Source organism: Stylophora pistillata, chromosome 9, assembly GCF_964205215.1.
Source record: "Stylophora pistillata chromosome 9, jaStyPist1.2, whole genome shotgun sequence".
Classification (NCBI taxonomy): Eukaryota; Metazoa; Cnidaria; class Anthozoa; order Scleractinia; family Pocilloporidae; genus Stylophora; species Stylophora pistillata.
Window position 1 is genome coordinate 26480201 of NC_142527.1, and position 19276 is coordinate 26499476.

Genomic DNA, 19276 nt, shown 5'->3' on the forward strand with positions numbered 1-19276 from the left:
ATACGAACCGTACAGGTATACGGTAACATCAAAAGTTACAGGACTGAGGTAAGAATGCAATTTGCAATTTAAAGGCTTTGAACTACGTAAACGCATTTTAATAGGGCCAGTTAAACTTCTCGCAAGGGCAGGATTTAATCATTCTTTCATCGAAATTTTTCATGGCTAAGATGCATTTAGGTCGACTGTTCCCTCCTTCCTTCTTCATTCACTTATTTATTGACTTCATTTATTAATTTGCAGCAAGACAAATGATAATGAAGTGCTAGCTTCATTCACGATCACCTTCCCCCCCGGACAGACCCCGACTCTGATGCCCTTACAGCAGATCGTACAGGGGGGTCTTCTTGGTGGTATCCCCGTTTTTCGTGATTCTGTCCTGGAAGCAGGTTCGTAGTTAAAAAAAAAAAAAAAAAACTCGTCGGAGTTGTGTTTTTGTTGTCGAGTAAGCTCAGGGTTCAGGCTTAGGTTAGCAAGGGTAAAAAGATGACTATCAAAACTCGGAACAGTGACTTACCGATTGAGTTATGTAAAACTGATTAATGCTATTTTTTCCAGTCAATTATCAATTATCAATTATTAATTATCAATGATTAATTATCAATTATTAATTATCAATTATTGTCAGTCAGTTGTTAGAGCGCTGAGGTCGAGTCGTTGAGCACTTAAAACTGTGAGCATCCCCCTTTTATCAATTACGACTGTCTTGGGAAAGAAAAAGTTAAATAATCATACTCCGCCAGGAATATCAAATGAAGAAGGCGTGTTGGGGGTTTAAGTGTAACCTTTAACTCCCATGAATGACCAAGAGAGAATTTCTCCCTACACGATCAATACAACACCAAGCAGACAAGTGATGAGAATAGAGAAACATATCAATTAGGGTTTTATCATATGATCCTATACCAAATTCTCCAACCTAACATCATAATAATTGTATGGCAAATAGAAAGGGGAATTACGAACGAGATCTTCGGAGGGTGAATCCTGTACCGTTCGATATAAAGTGCATTTCTGGTTACCAGCTTTAAGTAGCCATGAGTACCTAAACCCTTTTCAAAAGAAGATATTTTCTCTCGAAAAATATAGCATCTTGGAAATGACTAATGAAGTGATTTATACGTGCTCGGTGCAATTAACGGTTGGTTGTTTTTCAGGCATGGCCACAACACCTTCACCAATTGCATATGCCCCAACAAATCCTTCATCAGGTATGTGTTTTATATCTTGAGGCACGTACACGAAAATCTTAGAATGAAGATCCCTGCATCTGTTTTGAGCCCACGCTAACCAGATCGTCTTACTTGAATGTGTTAACTGATACTCAATAGACGAACCTCTATCAATGAAAAGAGCTTTTCCAGAGCCTGTCTTTTCGAAACATCAATGGGCAAAAACTCCAACTTTCCCTTGTAGGGTCTCTCCCTTCTTTTCCATTGTCAACAATTCCTAATAGTTCAGCCACATACATGACTTTTTTTTTGATCGCATGAGGTCCAACAGGAGCAGATTTTGGAAACCATTTGTCACGGACACTACTGATACCGTGACCTTGTCACGTTATTTCTTTACATTTTGTATCCTCCAGCCTGGTCGAACAACTCTTTGTCTCAAGTCTATGCCGTTCCAGCTGAGAACATGACGGCTCCTGCAGCTTATCCCACTGCCTCTCAAACATTCAATGCTACAGCAGCAACAGCACCGGTTATTGAAGCCGCCCCAATACCTTCAGCAGCTGTGTATGCTCCGATGGAGCCGGTGTTCAATGCTACGGCAGCCCCAGTGCAAGTACCGACTGCTTCTGGTAAATCTATTTTTTTTTTCCTTCCTTGTGATTTTCTATTCGTCTTTTTCGCTTGTTTTCAGTTTTGTATTATTATTCTGTCAGATAGTTTTTTTTTTGTTGTTGTTGTTGTTGTTTAATTTGTTTTGCCATAGTTGTTTGTTGATTTTTCTGTAAGTACATCGAGCGCGTCAGGATGTCAGTTTTTTTTTCTAAAGTTTTCCATGCCGCATGAGTAGCTTGGTTGCTAAAAAAAATTTACCTTACCAGACAATAAAAGTAAGAGGTTGGCATGGAATGAGAAACGAGAGATAAGGCGAATTTGGAGTGAACGGAGACTCGATATACAACTCACAAATTAAGACAGTGGCGGATAAAAAGAAAACGTAGCCTGGAATCCACCTCACCACCTGTGGCAATGACGAAAGATTCTCCCATACAGACCTCCCGCTCGATTAATAAGAATTGAATACGATTGGAATAAAAAAAATCAATGCGCTCTCTGCAAATTCATCAACGCACTAAATGGGAGCGATGGATAGTGGTGCGATGCATCGATATAGTTTAAAGATGGTTTATTTTCTTTTTGCTTGTTTCTTTTTTAATTAGTCACCTATGAGCAGAATACTTCAGTATCTAACGCTTCTAATGTGGCATCTGATCAGTATGGTAAGCTCTTTGATATCCTATTATTAACACGGTTGATTAGCTCACGTTGTTGAGTGCCGGACTGCTGTTCAAGAGGTCAAACACAAGACCGGACCAACAATCAGGGTATTAAAATAACGAGGGCGAATCTCTTGCCTTTGCTATGACATCCACAAATGGTTAGACATTCTAGTCTTCTCGGACAAGGACGATAAACCGTAAGCCACGTCACCTGCATCTTCTCTGTACTAGTTAGCAGGAGACGTTAAAGAACCCGCGCACTTCTCGTAAAGTGTAAGGACCGTAGCTCCCGTTATTGTAGTCTGGCCTTGTCTTTGTCTATACACGCCCCCCTCCCCCCCTACCATTTAAAACCAGCTTCAAGCTGAACTGGGCCAGCCTGTCTAAATATTGCAAAAGCCCTGGTTTAAGTTTGAGGAAAGGTAAATAGTATGAACCAGAGAGGAATCTGCAAATTTTCTCTTCACCGAACCATCTTCAAATCAACTATAAACAATACATGAAATATAAAATCCAAGTTTTTGGAGAACATAATGTATTCATACCCACGAGGTATGTATATTGAATGGTTTAATCTTCTGTTGACCATATGGTTTTCCTACGCGCCCTTGAAAACATCACTTGTGTTGAACGTCGCACACCACCTGCAAAACCTGCTGAAAAAAATAAAGTTTCATTCTAACTGAATCGGCGAAAGAGAGAGTAGTTTAAGGGCTGCCCACTTCAGTTCCTTGAACTACAATGGGCAAGTTAATTGTTCAGAATGCCCCAGGGTTAATTGAGTAAACTTCCTTAATCTTTTAACTGCCCTTTTTCGAATTTAGGGCAAATATCTAACATTCCAACGCAGTCTTCAGGCTTGGGTAAACTTTCCACGCCACCTGGCTATACGGGAGGACTTATACCACTACCGGCAGGTAAGAAAAGAATCTTTTTTTGTAGACATTCTGCCAAGACGAAGCTTAAGTTGTAAAAATATTATAAATTGAACTTTATTCCCTTCAGATTTTAAGCTGTACTCAGCTATCACTGCTTTCTCTAATACTCATACTGTCACTTAAAAAAAATCACGATCACGATCACGATCACTTCTGTATTCTCTTTTACTTTCTCTGTCCATCTAATTTACTTTATATAAACACTTGGTCAGCTTCGATAGAGCTTGAACAAACTATAGGGCACGGATGGAGCTGGCTAAAACTATATAATATGTTATAAGCAGCAGGAGTTCTCTTTTGAAACTTTTTTTTTAACTGCCACGTTGTCTTCTTTTGACAATCCACTTCTCAGGAATCCCCAAGTCATGCACAGAAATCCGTGCATCTGGAATTGGGTCACAGGACGGGGAGTACGTGATTCAAGCAAGGCCAGACTGTCACTTGAACATTATTTGTCAGAACATGGACGAACCAAACCCAATAGAGTTCCTTGGTGGTCCGGAACAAAGATACTGGCTTTATTGGCATTATGCAATCCTTATTAGGCTTTCAGCATACGACAAACAACACGTAGATAAAAGAGCTTGCCTTGAAAATACTGGTATGTTAATAATGAGCCGTGGCCTTTAGTAAAGAGATTGGAAATTTAGATATCACTTTAGATTTACAAAAGAGTCTGATTCGAGAAAGGATTATTATTAAGTCTTTGTATTTTTGCGATTGCTTGTCAGGCCCGTTCATAAAACTTCCCCTTGAAATGCGCTGCAGTTTTTTGGTTGTTATTTTCGTTGCTGTTAGTACCGTTGCTGCTGTTGGTGACTTTTTTTCACTCCCGTTATAGCTGTTGTTGTAAGTGATGTAGTTATTCCCAGCTTCTACGTTTCAGTTGAGAAATGGTCAGCGTGTAGCGCGCAACCATCAAGTTATGGATACACTTGGGAGCTTTGCTAGGCACGAAAGAAGAGTAAGAGTCGCACGAGGCGATGAGTCTTTCAAACATCTTTTGTTTCGTGTAGAAAAAAAAAAACAAAACAAAACAAACTGACTTAAGAATGTAACACACGGGCAAATGGACCGAGGGTACTGGCCAATCAGAGCGCGCGCCTTTGTAAAGTTATGTGGTTACCTTGTAACTACAACCTTTTTAAAACTTTCCAATAGTGGGACGTCTAAAGGCTAAAACATGCAATGACTTGTTTTCTCCATTAGCGGATGGCCGCTCATTTATTCATAAGGTGATGGACGCTGGTGTAAGGCAAGGTAATCCTCTCGTTCATTGGAAAACCAACATCAAGCACATGATAAATAACTTCATCGGAAAAATGAAGAAAAAGAGAGAGCTGAGAGAAGATGTCACTCTAAGTACAAAAGCTATGAAGATTTACAAAAGGTGAGGAATATAAGATTGAGTTCTTAATGACGATTAGAATGGCTACAATTTTTTTTCAACGACATGACTCAGTGTTCAGCTTAGAAAACTGAAAAAGGGCTTCATTATCAACTTTGAGGAAGTACTAGTAGTGAAGTGGTTTTGCAGCTTAACTCAAGAGTCATCATTAACAGATAAAAAAAGCAAGGCACCATAAGCCTAACCTAACGTATTAGGAAAATTACCCTTATAAAAGAATAAAGGCTGATAGTTTCGAAAAAAACTGTTTGGGGCTGCGTCGGTGGGAGTAACGAAATAATTTGGATATATCAACAAAGTTGAAATGGTAAATTGGCCACCGTAACGATTACAAAAGCTGACGTTTCGAGCGTTAGCCCTTCGTCGGAGCGACTAGAGGAATTGTGAGGCAGCTCGGGGGTTTTAATAAGACTCTCTTCACAATGGCCTCTTAAGGGTAAGTTTCATCGTCACCAGGTGACAAGAAACGCGAGAACTGAACATTGTTTAATTGGTCATATATTTGTACTGAAGACTTGAGTCTTCAACAAGCTTTTATCAGAAAAATGGCAGCTGAAAATTAATCATCTTCACAGACTATTTTTTTGACTGAGGGTATCTTTCTTTAGCACCATGTTGTGTGAGGTTTGTTTGCAGTGCACTGAAGATACTGTACTTATTTGGATATAGCATAAACTTCTTATGCAGATTAATAGTTATTGGTTAGATTTTTGGAATTATTGGTTAGATTTTTGGAATTATTGGTTAGATTTTTGTGAAGATTACATACTATCTTGGTAACTGACATGGAGTAAATAGCATTCACAAGGAAAAAGTAATAAAATTTCCTTTGTATTTTTTTAGATTTGCGCCGTAAACAGAGAGGAAAACATGTCACCGTGAAGACGTTGTGTAGTGCACTCTAAATATTTTTCATCTGGTTTAAGAAAAGTTTAGATGGAAACAAAGAAAAGAAGGAGGAATATGAACATGTAGATTTTATTTTCAACAAGCATTACTAATTTTTGCTTAACCTTTCCGAGGCCCGTTTAAGATTCAATTAGACCTTAACTTGTTTTTACCCCATACGTTTCTTTAAACATATCTTATCAATCTTGTGCACCTTGCACCTGGAAGTCATTTTGCAGAAACATTATTACGCTTTGCGAAACTTTCTTCAAAACTCACTACGATGAATTTATGCACATTATCATGACCCTGAAGCAAACGCCGAGGTTCACCGTTTGAAATCGAATTTGGATTTATTAATTACTTCACATCAGTTCAAGTTGTTGGAATACTTTCATGGTAGTGATGAAGCCCTAATTAATTAGATTTATTTGAAAAAAAAAGTTTGAATGAGTTTCTCTTGTTTTTAAAATCGAGTTCTAGCTTTCGAACAGTCTTAGGAATAACATTTGCCATGAGGAAACTCAGCGGAGTTACATCTACAGAATCTCACCTGGTCCAAAAATTCAGGGGAGTCAATCGTTTCTACATGAAAAATATCATAACAGTTAACTTCTCAAGTTTCTTTTAATTGCCCACTTAAATGAAGTTTACTCAGTTAAATGTACTTAAAAGTAACGTCTCCAAAAAAATTTTAAAGTAGATGAATATTGCTAAGAGCCAAGACAAAAACAATTAAAAGATTATTTTGTCTAGAATACACTCATCGTTTTTTGAGTTACTCCTTTATTTAGAATTTCAGCAGCCCAAAGGCTCCACAGCTTACTCTCGATTCCCTGTCATGGAAAAATAAGAGTATTACTAATCCTTCAGTGTAAGTGATTTCTCCCCCCCTCCTCTCCACAAACACTTCTTCAAAATGATATTTCAGTTCGTCTGCGTGTCGTAGAGAAGAGCCTGCTGGGAATGAGAACACTCAATATAGCTTAAAACTAAAATTCAGCTATTTTGGGTGTTCTTGCTCCAAACAGAAGGCAACGACGAAAAAGGTCAGATGTCATTGGTAATTTTTAAAACCAAGAATCAATAAATGTAATTGCAAACGGTTAATCGAATCTGGAGAAAAAAATGACACCCGCCGGCACTTGGGCACTTAGGATACACTTTTGAAGGAAACTATTATTAACATGAAAGAGGGTATCAATCTAAGAGGCTGAAATCTCCATGTGGGTCTTGTTGCTAAGGAGATCCCCTACAGGTTTTTTTTAGATCACTGCCATTTTTGTAGATTCTCGAAAGATCCAGAACTGACTCATCCTGTTTTTTTCGTTCTCATCCTGTTTTTTTTTTCGTTCTTTCACATGTCTTCTCCCTCGCTTACGCAACGTTCAAGCAGCGCGCGAGATAAGTCGTTGACATTTTTCTTCGTGAGACACCCTGAAGCTAAAAAGTAATACAGAACTGAGACCACGAGACAGGTTACTTGTGGAATATGGGTTAATTTGAGGAAGCAGCCTCCTAGGTCAGCACTCTTGTGTTTTAAGTCAGTTCCTGTTTTACCCAAAAGGGGAAATGTTTTTTGATGGGTTAGAGACAATTGATTATGTATCGCCTAAAGTCGGCGGATCTTGGCTGTGTCACAAAAAATTACCAGATCCTTCTCCCCCCCCTCCCCCCACCCTGCCCCCTTGCTAAGGCTCCGTAGTATTCTGATGATTCCCTAGTTTCTTACCCAGACCTTCCACGGCTTTGCGGTTGTTAAGTTACAGTTACACGGTAGGGTCGGGGCACGAGATTAATGGTCTCCTTCTCTGGCGGTCAATTTCCATCAGTCCTCCACTCTGTTAGCGACGACCGATCCCCCCTTTTCACCTCCCCGAAAACCATATGATCCCCCCTGTTCACCTCCCCGAAAACCATATGACATATGATCCCTCCTGTTCACCCCCCGAAAACCATATGATCCTCCCCTGTCTGGTGATAAATGATGATCCTTTAATGTTAAAAAGTTTAAGCCTGTGGCAAGAAATGTATTTATTCACTTGCAACTGTCAATATCACATTCAGTACTCTACAGTCAAAGTATTAAGTTTCCAAAACAGGACATTTGCATTTGGTGTCCTTATCTTTGCATTTAAAGTAATTTCTAGATCAAGTCGATCAAAGAAAATGCCGAAGCTGTCTCTCTTTTTCCCCTCTGACTAAAATTTCGAAGTCCCAGGCTCTGACCTAGGTTTCCTTTTATTTCTCTTTTTTTTTTGTTTGCTTTTTAGCATGTGCTGTTTTTACATGTTGATAGTATAAAAGTTATCCCCGATGAAATCGAGTCGAAACGGATCATATTATTTAACTGAGATTAAACGAAAAGTAAACCGAACATTACTGGCTAAAGCGTGTTGACTAAAACGCTCGGTCACTTATTGAATTATTATCTAAAATTAAAATGGAAATTTTCCGATGGCTTTAAATGTAAAGGCTGATCATCTCTTTGTGGCTATGGTTCCATTAGACGCTAAACTAAAATTTCCTTTCAACTGAAATAGCCGAGTCTTTTCAAACCATGCACAAAGCAACGATCAAAGACGACACCTGCGTTTAATTCAAAATCGAAACATTTTCGCTTTTATGATAATAAGTAAAGGTAGGAACTTCATTTAAAGGCGAAAGTTTCTTTTAGAGAGTTCCGCAGTTTCTAGTCCTCTGTACACAGTACATTACAGACTGAGGCTCCACTTTATAAAGTTTACTCGCTAAAAGAAAACAATATTTAAAAATATATACTATTTAATCTTTATTGAGTCGGCAGAAGTTACCGCCATACGAAACATAGCCCGAAAAAAACTAAGAAAACATGATTTTTGCGATAAAAGGACCTTTACATGTGTGAAATAACACTCGTGTAAATTCTAACACTTACCTTGGAGTTATATTTTTTTTTCAGCGTGGGAGAAAAGGTGAACGAGACCAATTTTTCGTCATGATCTTCAACACCACAAACAACGTAGGAATTGGTCTCTGCTCGTTGTTCAGCGAGTTTGTCTGTTTATGGAACTCGCTTTGTGCTTTCAATGAAGAAATTCGGCCAATTAAAAATAAGTAAACACCACTCAAGTACTTAAAGCTGCATTCACTCTGGTCGGCTTGTATATCAATGGATTAAACCTTGATAATTAAACGACAATTAATATCAGGAATCCGGCAAGAGAACACTGAAGCTTTCAGCTAAATAACACACCATTTTGAAAACTTCCCGTCCTTTCCAAAGCGCTCAAAAGAGGCTGTAATAAAAACCTTTCCTTTCGACCGCACGGATTGCACTGGAGTGAGTGAGCTTAACAGGGGAGAGTGTTCTAATGGAGTGTTTTTAAAAATCAAATGGACCTTTTATTCCTGTGTATACACGAGTAGTGCTTTACGCTTTTAGCACTTTCAAGTTGGTAAACAATGGAGTGATGTCCATTTAACATTATACGCTTTTTAAGCTTTTACAATTCATTTCCAAGTTAGTGCCCTTCCTTTTGCCATTAGAGTTTCTTGCGCTTAATGCATCTCTTAGCAAAGATGCGAGCTGCTTTTAGTTTGAAGGGTTAAGCTTTTAAACTGAAAGTTCGCCTCTTTGCTTGGATGTTTCTGTCGGAAAAGGAATAATGTACAAACTGTAAAAAAATGCTTACAGGAAAGAATTGAAAAGAAAAAGAAATAATAAGCCGAATTTGAGCAAAAAAACTGAAAGAATCGTATCAGAATCGCGTTTATTAAAGTGAAGATCAATATCTTGTCCGCTCAATATGTCTTCAATACATTATTTCCACTCAAACTACTATATATATTCTCTTTTGCTGTGACCCTGAGTGCTTGATGTTCAAATGAAGTGAGAAATTACCCTTCTATGTTTTTACTCGTATTTTTTTCATGTTACACTCGAGGTCTTTTTTCACCATGTCACTGGTTTGATCATGAAGTTGGCAGTTTCCATTGTGAAGGCAAGACAGAAATAAAAGAAAGATCATGATAATTTCAAGAAAGGAAATAATTTAAAGAAGGTATTGAGGGTAATAAGTGCGGCGACAGACTGTGAAAAAAAAAAAAAAACGTGTTAGTAATTTTATCTTCTTCTTCTTGCTCTTATTTTTTAAGACAGTCTGAGTTTAGAACGCAATTTCCGGTGTAAGATTTTAAGCGTGAATGAGTAATTTTATTAGTGATATAATAGATAAATAAATGAAAAGATGAAAAAAAAAATGTATAAAATGAAGAAATTTGGATTACGACGCCGGTTGCATGAAATACTACCCCCAAGAAAGGAGCAATCTTCCTTCCTTCTCTCACATCACGTGCAACCTCGGTGTAAAACCTTTAGTTTGACTATATTGATGGTAACAAAATGAGAGACTGTAACGGTACCATGTGCGAATCTTCGTTTTTGCTGAAAGAACTGAAAGTCAAGCATCACGTTAACAGCTGGCTGGCCATAGAAAACAAAAATGGTTATTCTTACCTTCTATTTCCAGCTCTTTCTCAGTATACCCTTCAGAGATCTGAAAATTTTTGTCTTTACTATAAACATGTTACTTGATTATTTTGTTGTTGCTTTTTTGTTTGTTTCTTTTTGTTGTTTTAATATTTTGTTTTTGGGTTTTTTCCACATTTTTCACGTACAGATTAACTGGAAAAGTGAGCTAAAGCAGACTTCATTCTTCCCGGCGTCTACCGTTGCAGTAAATTTCATCTGTTCACCTGGGCCCAGCTGTTTGAAGGGCGATTAGCGCTAACCCAGGGTTAAATTTTAATCCCGGTTTTTATTATTTCTCTCTCAGTTCAAAAGCAGTTTTGGGATAATTCTCCGAATTCTTTTAGAGCAATCGATAATCAAATTTTAGGCAAATAGAATTACACTGAATTTTCCTATAAAGCTTTCAGATCTAAAATCAAATTTCACACTACCCTAGGTTCATTTCCCACCTTTGAACAACCCGGCCCTGGAGAATGGAAACGGGTTCTTTTTCGTATGCCTAAGCTTGTTACTTCCGGTTTGCCCATCTTGTAAAACGGTATCAATTCCGATAATCGACCTCAAACCTTACCACCTTGGCAAATGTTTGACATTAGAGAGTGCTCGCTTTAGCGCCCAAGCACCTTTTACCATCAGTATCGTCATGGACGAATAAAATAAGTTTGAAATTAAACATATTTACACTGGTGGCTAAGTCGTAGTGCGCTTCCACTGTTTTCCTAACTAGTTGTATTGGAGTTTCCCCCCTCCCCCCCCCCCAAACACTTTCCCCTGCCTTTCAACCGCCAATAATTTAATTAGCCTCGCAGCTGGAGTGCAGCACTGACTCAGAATGGATGGGGTGGGGAGGGAAAGAGAGGGAAGAGGGGAGAGGGGGGGTTAGTCTGGTTTACAAATAGAATATGAACTTCTGAAATCAATAAGAAGACTGTCAAGAGAAATATTTCCTCAGAGAAACAAGTTATTTTTTTAAACTCAACGTAGTGCATTTATGGATAGAGTAGAAAATGTTACATAGTCGCGCCTGGATACGATTTTTTTTCGTTGAGAATCCCAGGTGGGAATACCGTTGGCATTTGTAGCACAATCTCTGACGGGCGATTAACAGGCGGAAATATGGAAGGTGTTCTAAAACGAGGAACTTAGCGGGTGGGAACCCAGCAAAGGTTATTTTCCACGGCGTGCAAGGTATATCGACTTGCTTGGTGGATCGCCTGTCTCTAGAAGCTTTTCTTTTCATTATCAGCTTAAAAAAAGGGAAATGAGTTCTTAGAAGTTTGTCTTCTATTACTCATTTGAAAGTTCAAGCTAGGTGACGGATCGGAAGTCATGAAGTTTGCAGTCTTTTAAAAGTAAGGTCTTCGTTCACTGAAACTATGATTAATGTCAGCTTAGGGATATGAAATATGGAAAAAGCTTAATCTTTTGATAGACTGAAAAAGATCATTGGAAATGGTAATGACATTTCTTTTATTCCGCCCTTGGAGTATATGATCTTGTCCCGGACAAACAATCATGCAAATTTCAGGTTTAAACAGCTTTTTGTTATACCACGATACATGCAGGAAATATTGTTACACAATTGCAATTTTTTCAGTAGTATATCCTTCGACGTTTCGGTGTCAAGTAAACCAACGTACCTACGATAACAAACAATTTCTGACAGCTACTTTGTAAAGGGAATTAAAAGTTGCCAAGGTGCTCTTTTCAGGTAACTATATACCCTGATTTCAAACAAGCAGTCTTTAACGAAAGAACGGACTTTACAGTTCTGTGGAAAATGGTAACATAGACTAACATACAACAACAAACATATGAAACATATGAGTGAACTGCGGTTATGAGACGTATATAAGAACGATCCTTCGCAGTAAAGCACTATTTGAGCAATAGTGGAAATCAGACCTGAAAAAAAAAAAAAAAATTTTCAGGCCTGTACGGGATTCGAACCACTGACCTCTGCGATACTAGTGCAGCGCTCTACCAATTGAGCTAACAAGCCAACTGGGAGCAGGCCATCAAATTAATTCGAATTAATTTGATGGCCTGCTCCCAGTTGGCTTGTTAGCTCAATTGGTAGAGCGCTGCACTAGTATCGCAGAGGTCAGTGGTTCGAATCCCGTACAGGCCTGAAAATTTTTTTCAGGTCTGATTTCCACTATTGCTCAAATAGACTAACATATCGGTAAAGTCTCAACCACCATCAATTCACAAATTGTATCCTGAATAACAAAGATATAGATAATAATGTTCAGCTCTTCGTAGGCACCGAGACTATTTATAGGTTTAGATGCAAAAGGAAGCACGTGACTCTGTCGCCCAGTTTTTGATTCACCTCTTCAAAAACTTAATTTGTTGTAAACATCTTGGTTCAAAACGAGGACCTCTGCAGACATCTACAATGTTATGCCCTGCTTTTCTCTCTTCGTGAAGAAAAAGTCTTCTTTTATTTCTGTGGACGGAAAATAGCAACCAAGGAGGGAAGTGCTAATCTGCTCGTTCTTGTCTACTGTGAATGCCAAAATGTGGAAGTTACCACGGTTGCTCTCAATGCTGCTGGATTCAAAAAGAGCTAGAGCAGTTTTATATTTCTCTATACTCTTGATTGTGTCTTTCAAAGCCCCCTTCTCAACTCTATCAACTTTTAAGGCCTCGCTGAAGATGTCGATCACAACATCAGAGATCTAATAATAAACTCATTTGGAAAGGAAACGTATCTTTTAAACGGTTCGAAACTTTGCGTAATTAACCCACTCAACTTGGGTCACTACTTTTCTATAAAACGCGTACCAATCGCTAGGATTAGCTAGTGTAGCGGTTGTACTTCTTGTTTGCTGCCAATTGAGAAAGCAAGGTGGAATTGAGCACGTCCTTCTTTTGTTGTTCATTCATCACGGAGCTAAAGGAAATAAGACTGCCTTCATCGACAAAACCAGTTTCAAAAGCCACAATGCTACATATCGCTGGGAGTGTGGAATACTCTTCAAGTTCCATCGTTTTTATAATGTTAGTCAGATCCATGCTGTTGAACTATGCTATTGGTCAGGTTGGAACTATGCTATTGGTCAAGTTCCACGACACAAACAGTGCAGCTTATATATCAAGTGCAATATTGGGCTTTACGCCGATAACAAAAGCTTTTGCCCAATTTTGTGCTTTAGAGACCTCCTGTTTGTAAATAACGTTATTTATCTTAATTCAAAACTTGTCTATTTCACTATTCTGAGTTCAACATGCACTCCTTTCCTTCTCAGATGAGATTTTCAGTCTTTCAGGAGAAGGAACATGCCTCGCGCGAGTGACTTGAATAATATCTGTCCTTGTAGAGCTTGGCGGTGCTGTGAACCACCCGCGCATGATAACTAATTCGAAGAGAAATTTCAAACTATACTTCAAAAAACGGTGTGGGGTCGTCCCTTCTGTCTTAAGGAACTGAACTGGAGTCTGAAACAAGCATCCGCATAAAAGAATGCAAAGAATATTTTCTAATGACCTAAGCCTTCTTGTTAGTATAGAAAGTAAAAAGGAGAAAGGAAAAAACCTTTAAAAAGGAAAAATAGAAACTAAGTTCATCAAACTCTTATCGTAAAAGGTAGACAATTTTTGGACCAAATTACTTTCTGAACGTTTTAATACACAACACTTTATCAAAAATGCCTCCCACAGTGATTGAGCAGTTTCCGCAAGGACTACGAATAGATACCTTACAGAAGTAAGTTAACATTACTGATGATATTGATAATAAAGCGCTACCCAAATTTAGAGAAAAAAGGTAGAAGCCAAATAATTTATTTTGCTTAAAAGCAAGTCCCTTTTCGCTACCTGCTATTGAAAATTTGGCTCCTCAAAAACGAAAAATAAGAAGAAAGGAAAACAACACGATATCGCTAAACTTGACCTACTACAAAGTTCAAAGCAATGCTCAGTTCGCAGCTAATTTTAAGAGTTTAAATATCCAGATCAAAGATAAATTGACGGGCGGATTTTCCCAACTTGTCGATGACGGTTTGGCGAACGTATGCATAATGTTCTTCGTTTAGGGTGAAGGTTTGAGTTGCCGTGTGCAGTTGTATGTCTTGAGACTTGTAAGAGGTGAAAAAGAAGTCGTATGAGACCTGACTGGCATCAAAATAGGCAGCAAGGAAAGAAACGCTGACCTGGTCATTCGTAACTGTGCATGGCAGAATTTGGAAGCGACCATTGTTGCTTGATGTACTATTCTTACTGAACAGAATTAGGCCATCTTGCGACTTGGCTAAGTTATCTAAGGTGGCCTTTACGACTGACAACAGTTCCTCGTTTCCACCAATCAGTGCTCTCAAAAGCTCCAAAGTCACCTCGGATAGCTTGAAAGAAGCTTGTTGAGATTTGTACTTGGTGAAATGCAAACCCTGCTTAACCCAGCCTAGCTTGCCAAGCACTTGGACGTAATAGTCGTACCAGTCTTTGACCTGCTCCCCTTTGGGGTACTTCTTGTCTGCCGCCAGCTGAGCAAACAAAGTGGAGTTCTGGACGTCGAGCAACTGTTGACCGCTCACGTTGGAGGTAAAGGCAGCGGTACTACCAGCAACAACTTGGCCGTGAGGCGAAGCACGATTTACGTGTTCGTCGAGTTCCATGGACTTTACAAATGCTACGTGTTGGCTATACATGATGACAGTTCTTGGACGGTCTGATAATACACACGAGAGCTTAAGCCCTGGCTAGCGCTTTTAAGAACTTCAAAACAAAAGAATATTTGTAAAGTTGAACATGCCACACTACGCACTATATATGGTCAAAAATTGATCCCGTTAGTCAGGTTTTTCGATCCGTGACCGCCGGCAGCCAACCTGAAGTATTGAGTTCATCCATTCGAAATCTGTCGGTTCTTTGGCGGATAATTCTGCTGTCTCGGTTAGCTTTTACATTACTGCCTATTAGCGTTTTCATCACTTCTTGCTGAGTGCTCTGTGCAGCTTTCTATGTTTTGCCTCTGCCTACATCACTATACTGAAACCAGAAAGTACAAATCTAAGCCATAAATCTGGATAGACCGTAACGATAATGCCAACACGTTTCATCTCGAAATCAGTACTCTCACTATGTTGGATTCTTAGCTGAGTGACCATCCAGGCCATCATATAAATGGTCCAAATGGAATATCATGAAATACGTTGCACGTCGATGGCGCGATGAATACACCCTCGAAATGATCGAAGCGTAATCGTTTGTCTCAAAATGCGTAGTCACTTCCGATATGCGGAATTCAAATCATAATTTGGCAATAGATATCGTGCTGCATGTATCACAGGTGGTAAGGTATAGAACAAACAGAAAAATCAAATGATAGAAGTAAGGCTGATTGACACAGAAAGGTAAATAAATGACTACAAAAACTTTATCAAATGTTTTCGACTCAAGGCTTATCAAACTAGCCTTTTCAATTCTTGTCGATGGCTAGGCCGAACTGTAATTGAGGCGTCGTTTATGATCTTTGCAGGAGTCACAGGCGCATTAATAGTCTAGCAATTTCCTTCTTTTCAGTTTTAAGTAGGTGAATAACAAATACTCAAATTAAACGCATGCTATTTGAGTTTTCAATCAACAATCCAACTCAGACATTCAAATGTTTAATGAAGAAAAGTAGACGTCGTTGGCGATGGAACGGTCTTCGTGTTCCAAGGCCTTCACCGTCATAAGTAAAATCAATTGCGTCAGTAATTAACTAAACAACTCAAGAGTCTTCCTTATCGATAATAAGCAATACACATGCATGCGGAAAGTTTTGCATGACAGTGGAACTAAGTCAAGTACAGGTATAAGATCCGAGGGTGGAGATCATAAGTGTTGTTTTTCAGGTTTACTCTAGGCCGAAAGAAAATATATGACGGAAAAAAAAACAAACCCTTTGACCTTGTAATTTGGTAATATCATCTAAGCTGAAATTGTAATTGGGCCACCGTAAAGAGTTAAAAAGCTGACGTTTCGAGCGTCAGAGCGAAGTGCCCCGCTCTGACGAAGGGCTAACGCTCGAAACGTGAGCTTTTTAACTCTTTACGGTGGCCAATTTGCAATTTCAACTTTAGTTGAAATTGCCAAATTACCTTGTTACCCCCACCGACGCAGCAACACAGTTTCTTTAGAAACTTACCCCCTTTATTCATTTCTCTTTAACGTTGACCTCGGCATTGTGATGATACCTTCCCGGTTAGGTCAAGCACTACATTCGAAATCATTAGTTTTTAGCGAAAACATTTGGACTTCTACGTAGGTTTACTTAGTAAGTTCCCTCATCAACTGAAGCATGTTATTGCAGATTGAGTCTAACACCCATCGAGTTACCATTAAATTATATTTGTCATAATCATTCCAGTTATGGGAAAAAAACATTGTAGTTGTTAGCGATGGGATGGTCTGAGTGCCCCAATGTCTTTACAGAATAAAAAATGGCAGTGATAAGGAAAACAGCTCGACAGTCTCCCTCATTGAAAATATGCCATACGATACTTCGGTGGGATCCTTGCCCTTTGAAGGAATTCATGATCAAATGAAGTATGAGCGAGATAAGAATACTTCAGCGGTGTGTGAATAAGCGTTACGTGCACGATACACTATATGATGCTGAAGTTATCACACGCCAGGTATAAAAGCTGAGGGCGGGCATTACAAGTATTAGGATATTTTTCTGGTTTACGTTGTAAAAAAAATCAAATTCCTTTACCGTTGATCCCAGCATTGTGAAGATATCCTTTACAGGTCAAGCAATACATTATAGAAATAACGAGATCTCTTTTTAAAAGTATTTCCATGAGCATTTTAATGCATTTTAATTCTAAAACTCATCGAATTGTCTTCTAGGTACATTTCTCAGTCTATTAATGAAAAATCATTTTACCAGTGGGCTTGAGTTGGATAATCATTGGTTCCCACATCATTGCAACTGTGCCACTATTACATTAATTTCAAAAAGATATATCGAAAACCAAAATATTTCTTTTTTCTAATTTGGCTACGTATACTTCACAAACTTCCAAAGCTCACCTTTCAAGGAAGCATTTAAAGATGCACATTGAACCAAACCAGGTGTTCATAGCAAAACATGGCCTACGCTTCGAAAGTATGGTTATACCTGGACTTTCTTAGTTGTATCCTTCGACATTTTGATGTCAAGTAGACTAACATGCTAACGATATTGCAATTGTTTGTCTCACAATGTGTAGTCACTTCCAATGTATATGCGGAATTCAAATGGGATGATTTGGCAATAGATATACTGCCACATGTATCGTTGGTGGTAAGGTATATGAAACAAACAGCAAAACCAATTGATAAAATTAAGCCTCAGGGGTTAGCAGAGAAAGATAATCAAATAACTACAAAAGTTTTATCAAATTTTTTGGACTCAAGGCTTATAAAGCCAGCCCTTTTAACTCAATTATTGTCAATAGCTAGGCCGATCTGTAACTAAGGCATCATCTAATCATATTTGCAGGAGTCAAAGGAGGAGTAATAGTCTAACAATTTCCCTCTTTTCAGTTTTAGTGGGTGAATAACAAATACTCAAACGCATGCTTTTTGAGTATTCAACCAACATCCAATGAAGCATTTAAATGTTTAATGAAAAACATAAAACATCGTTGGCGTTAGGCCAATATCTTCACTGAATAAGTAATTAACTAAACAACCCAAGGGTCTTCTTCCTTTAAGCGATAAGTGCACAACGGCAAAGCTTTGCATGATAGTGGAACTGTATGTCAAGTACGGCTATGACATCTGAGGGCGGGCATTACACATGCTGTTTTTCTGGTTTACTCTACGCCGGAAAAAATATATAAAGGAAAAAAAACAAACCTCTTTAACATTGACCTCAGCATTGACATAGTGGGTAGGACAGGCAATACATTAAAAATCATTAGTGCATGGAAAAAACATTGTAGTTAACGTTGTTGGCGATGGGATGGTCTGAGTGCCCATAAAGGGGGCAGTGATAAAAATTAAGGAAAACAGCTCGATAGTCTTCTTCATTAAAAATATTTCATACAATACTTTGGTTGGATCTTCGTTCCTTTGAAGTAATACATAATCGAATGGAATATAAATAGCATAAGTGAGATAAGAGGAAAAGACGCATAGAGAACCAAACCAAGGTGTTCACCGAAAAACATAGCCTTCGCTTTGACATCATGATTATACCTCGACTTTTTCAATTGACTCCTTCGACTTTTTGATATCAGGTAAACTAACATACCTACGATAACAAACAATTTCTGACAGCTGCTTTGTTAAAGGAAATTAAAAGTTGCCAATGAGCACTTTTCAGGTATATACCCTGATTACAAATAAGCAGTCTTCAACGAAAGAAACGGGCTTGTCTTATTACAAACAATCATTTTGTTTTTTAGCAACGTGGGACGAGAATAAAACAATTTTTCAGCCACTTGTGGTAAAGTCTCAATCACTGTTAATTTTCAAATTATATCCTGAATAAGAAACGTACACTATAAACTCCAGCTCTTTGAATGCACCGAGACCATTCATGACCCTGTCACCCAGTTTTTGACTGACTTCTTCGCGAAGTTGATCATCGATCACGTCTTCCGCAGACATCTGCAATGCTATTTCCTGCTCGTTTTTCTCCCGGCGAAGAAATGGTCTTCTTTTATTTCTTTGGACTGAAAATAGTAGCCAAGGAAGTTAACATTAACCTGCTCGTTCTTGTCAACTGAGCATACCAAAATCTCAGTGGAAGTTACCACGGTTGTGCTGTTGATTCGAAAAGGGCTAAAGCACTTTTGGATTTCTCTATACACTCCCCATTGTGTCTTCCAGAGCCCTCTTCTCACCTTTGTCAATTTTCTAGACCTCGCTGAAGATGTCAACCAAAACATATGAGATCTTAAACTAATTTAGATAGGAAACATGTTCTTCGAACGGTTTGAAACTTTGCGTGACCCACCCGACTTTGGACGCTACGTTTCTATGATACCTGTACCAATCGCAGAGATCAGTGAAGTTGTTGTACATCTTGTTTGCTGCCAACTTTGAAAGAAAAACGATCTTTAAAAAGATTTTTAAACGAAATCAAATACATTTGG

The 19276-nt window shown here is 38.6% G+C and overlaps 2 protein-coding genes and 1 long non-coding RNA gene across 3 annotated transcripts in view; 1 reads left to right on the top strand and 2 right to left on the bottom strand.

The window, feature by feature from the left end:
• The window catches only part of LOC111345135 (uncharacterized), a 15598-nt gene extending 9154 nt beyond the window's left edge, over positions 1–6444 (top strand). Inside the window, exons 13-21 of the mRNA XM_022952412.2 lie at positions 1–48; positions 244–389; positions 1158–1211; positions 1589–1804; positions 2393–2452; positions 3277–3369; positions 3743–3991; positions 4600–4780; positions 5642–6444. The exon at positions 1–48 is cut by the window's left edge and continues 11 nt beyond it. Coding sequence (XP_022808147.2) covers positions 1–48; positions 244–389; positions 1158–1211; positions 1589–1804; positions 2393–2452; positions 3277–3369; positions 3743–3991; positions 4600–4780; positions 5642–5654 — 1060 coding nt within the window. The 3' untranslated portion in view covers positions 5655–6444. The remainder of the gene's footprint in view (positions 49–243; positions 390–1157; positions 1212–1588; positions 1805–2392; positions 2453–3276; positions 3370–3742; positions 3992–4599; positions 4781–5641) is intronic.
• Positions 6295–8989, bottom strand: LOC148724071 (uncharacterized). Its single transcript, XR_015991517.1, has 2 exons — positions 8604–8989; positions 6295–6522 (listed from the first exon to the last, which is right to left on the bottom strand). It is a non-coding gene; the product is annotated as an uncharacterized LOC148724071 (long non-coding RNA).
• A 5157-nt stretch (positions 8990–14146) lies between these two features.
• On the bottom strand, positions 14147–14851 carry LOC148724072 (uncharacterized). The gene has a single exon (XM_088734531.1). The coding sequence runs from the start codon at positions 14849–14851 to the stop codon at positions 14147–14149; it is 705 nt and encodes a 234-aa protein (XP_088590657.1).
• Between the last annotated feature and the right edge of the window lie 4425 nt (positions 14852–19276).

What these genes read in the sequence shown, in the direction of transcription:
- LOC148724072 (XM_088734531.1), bottom strand. Translation starts at nt 14,851, where the DNA reads ATGTATAGCCAACACGTAGCATTTGTAAAGTCCATGGAACTCGACGAA.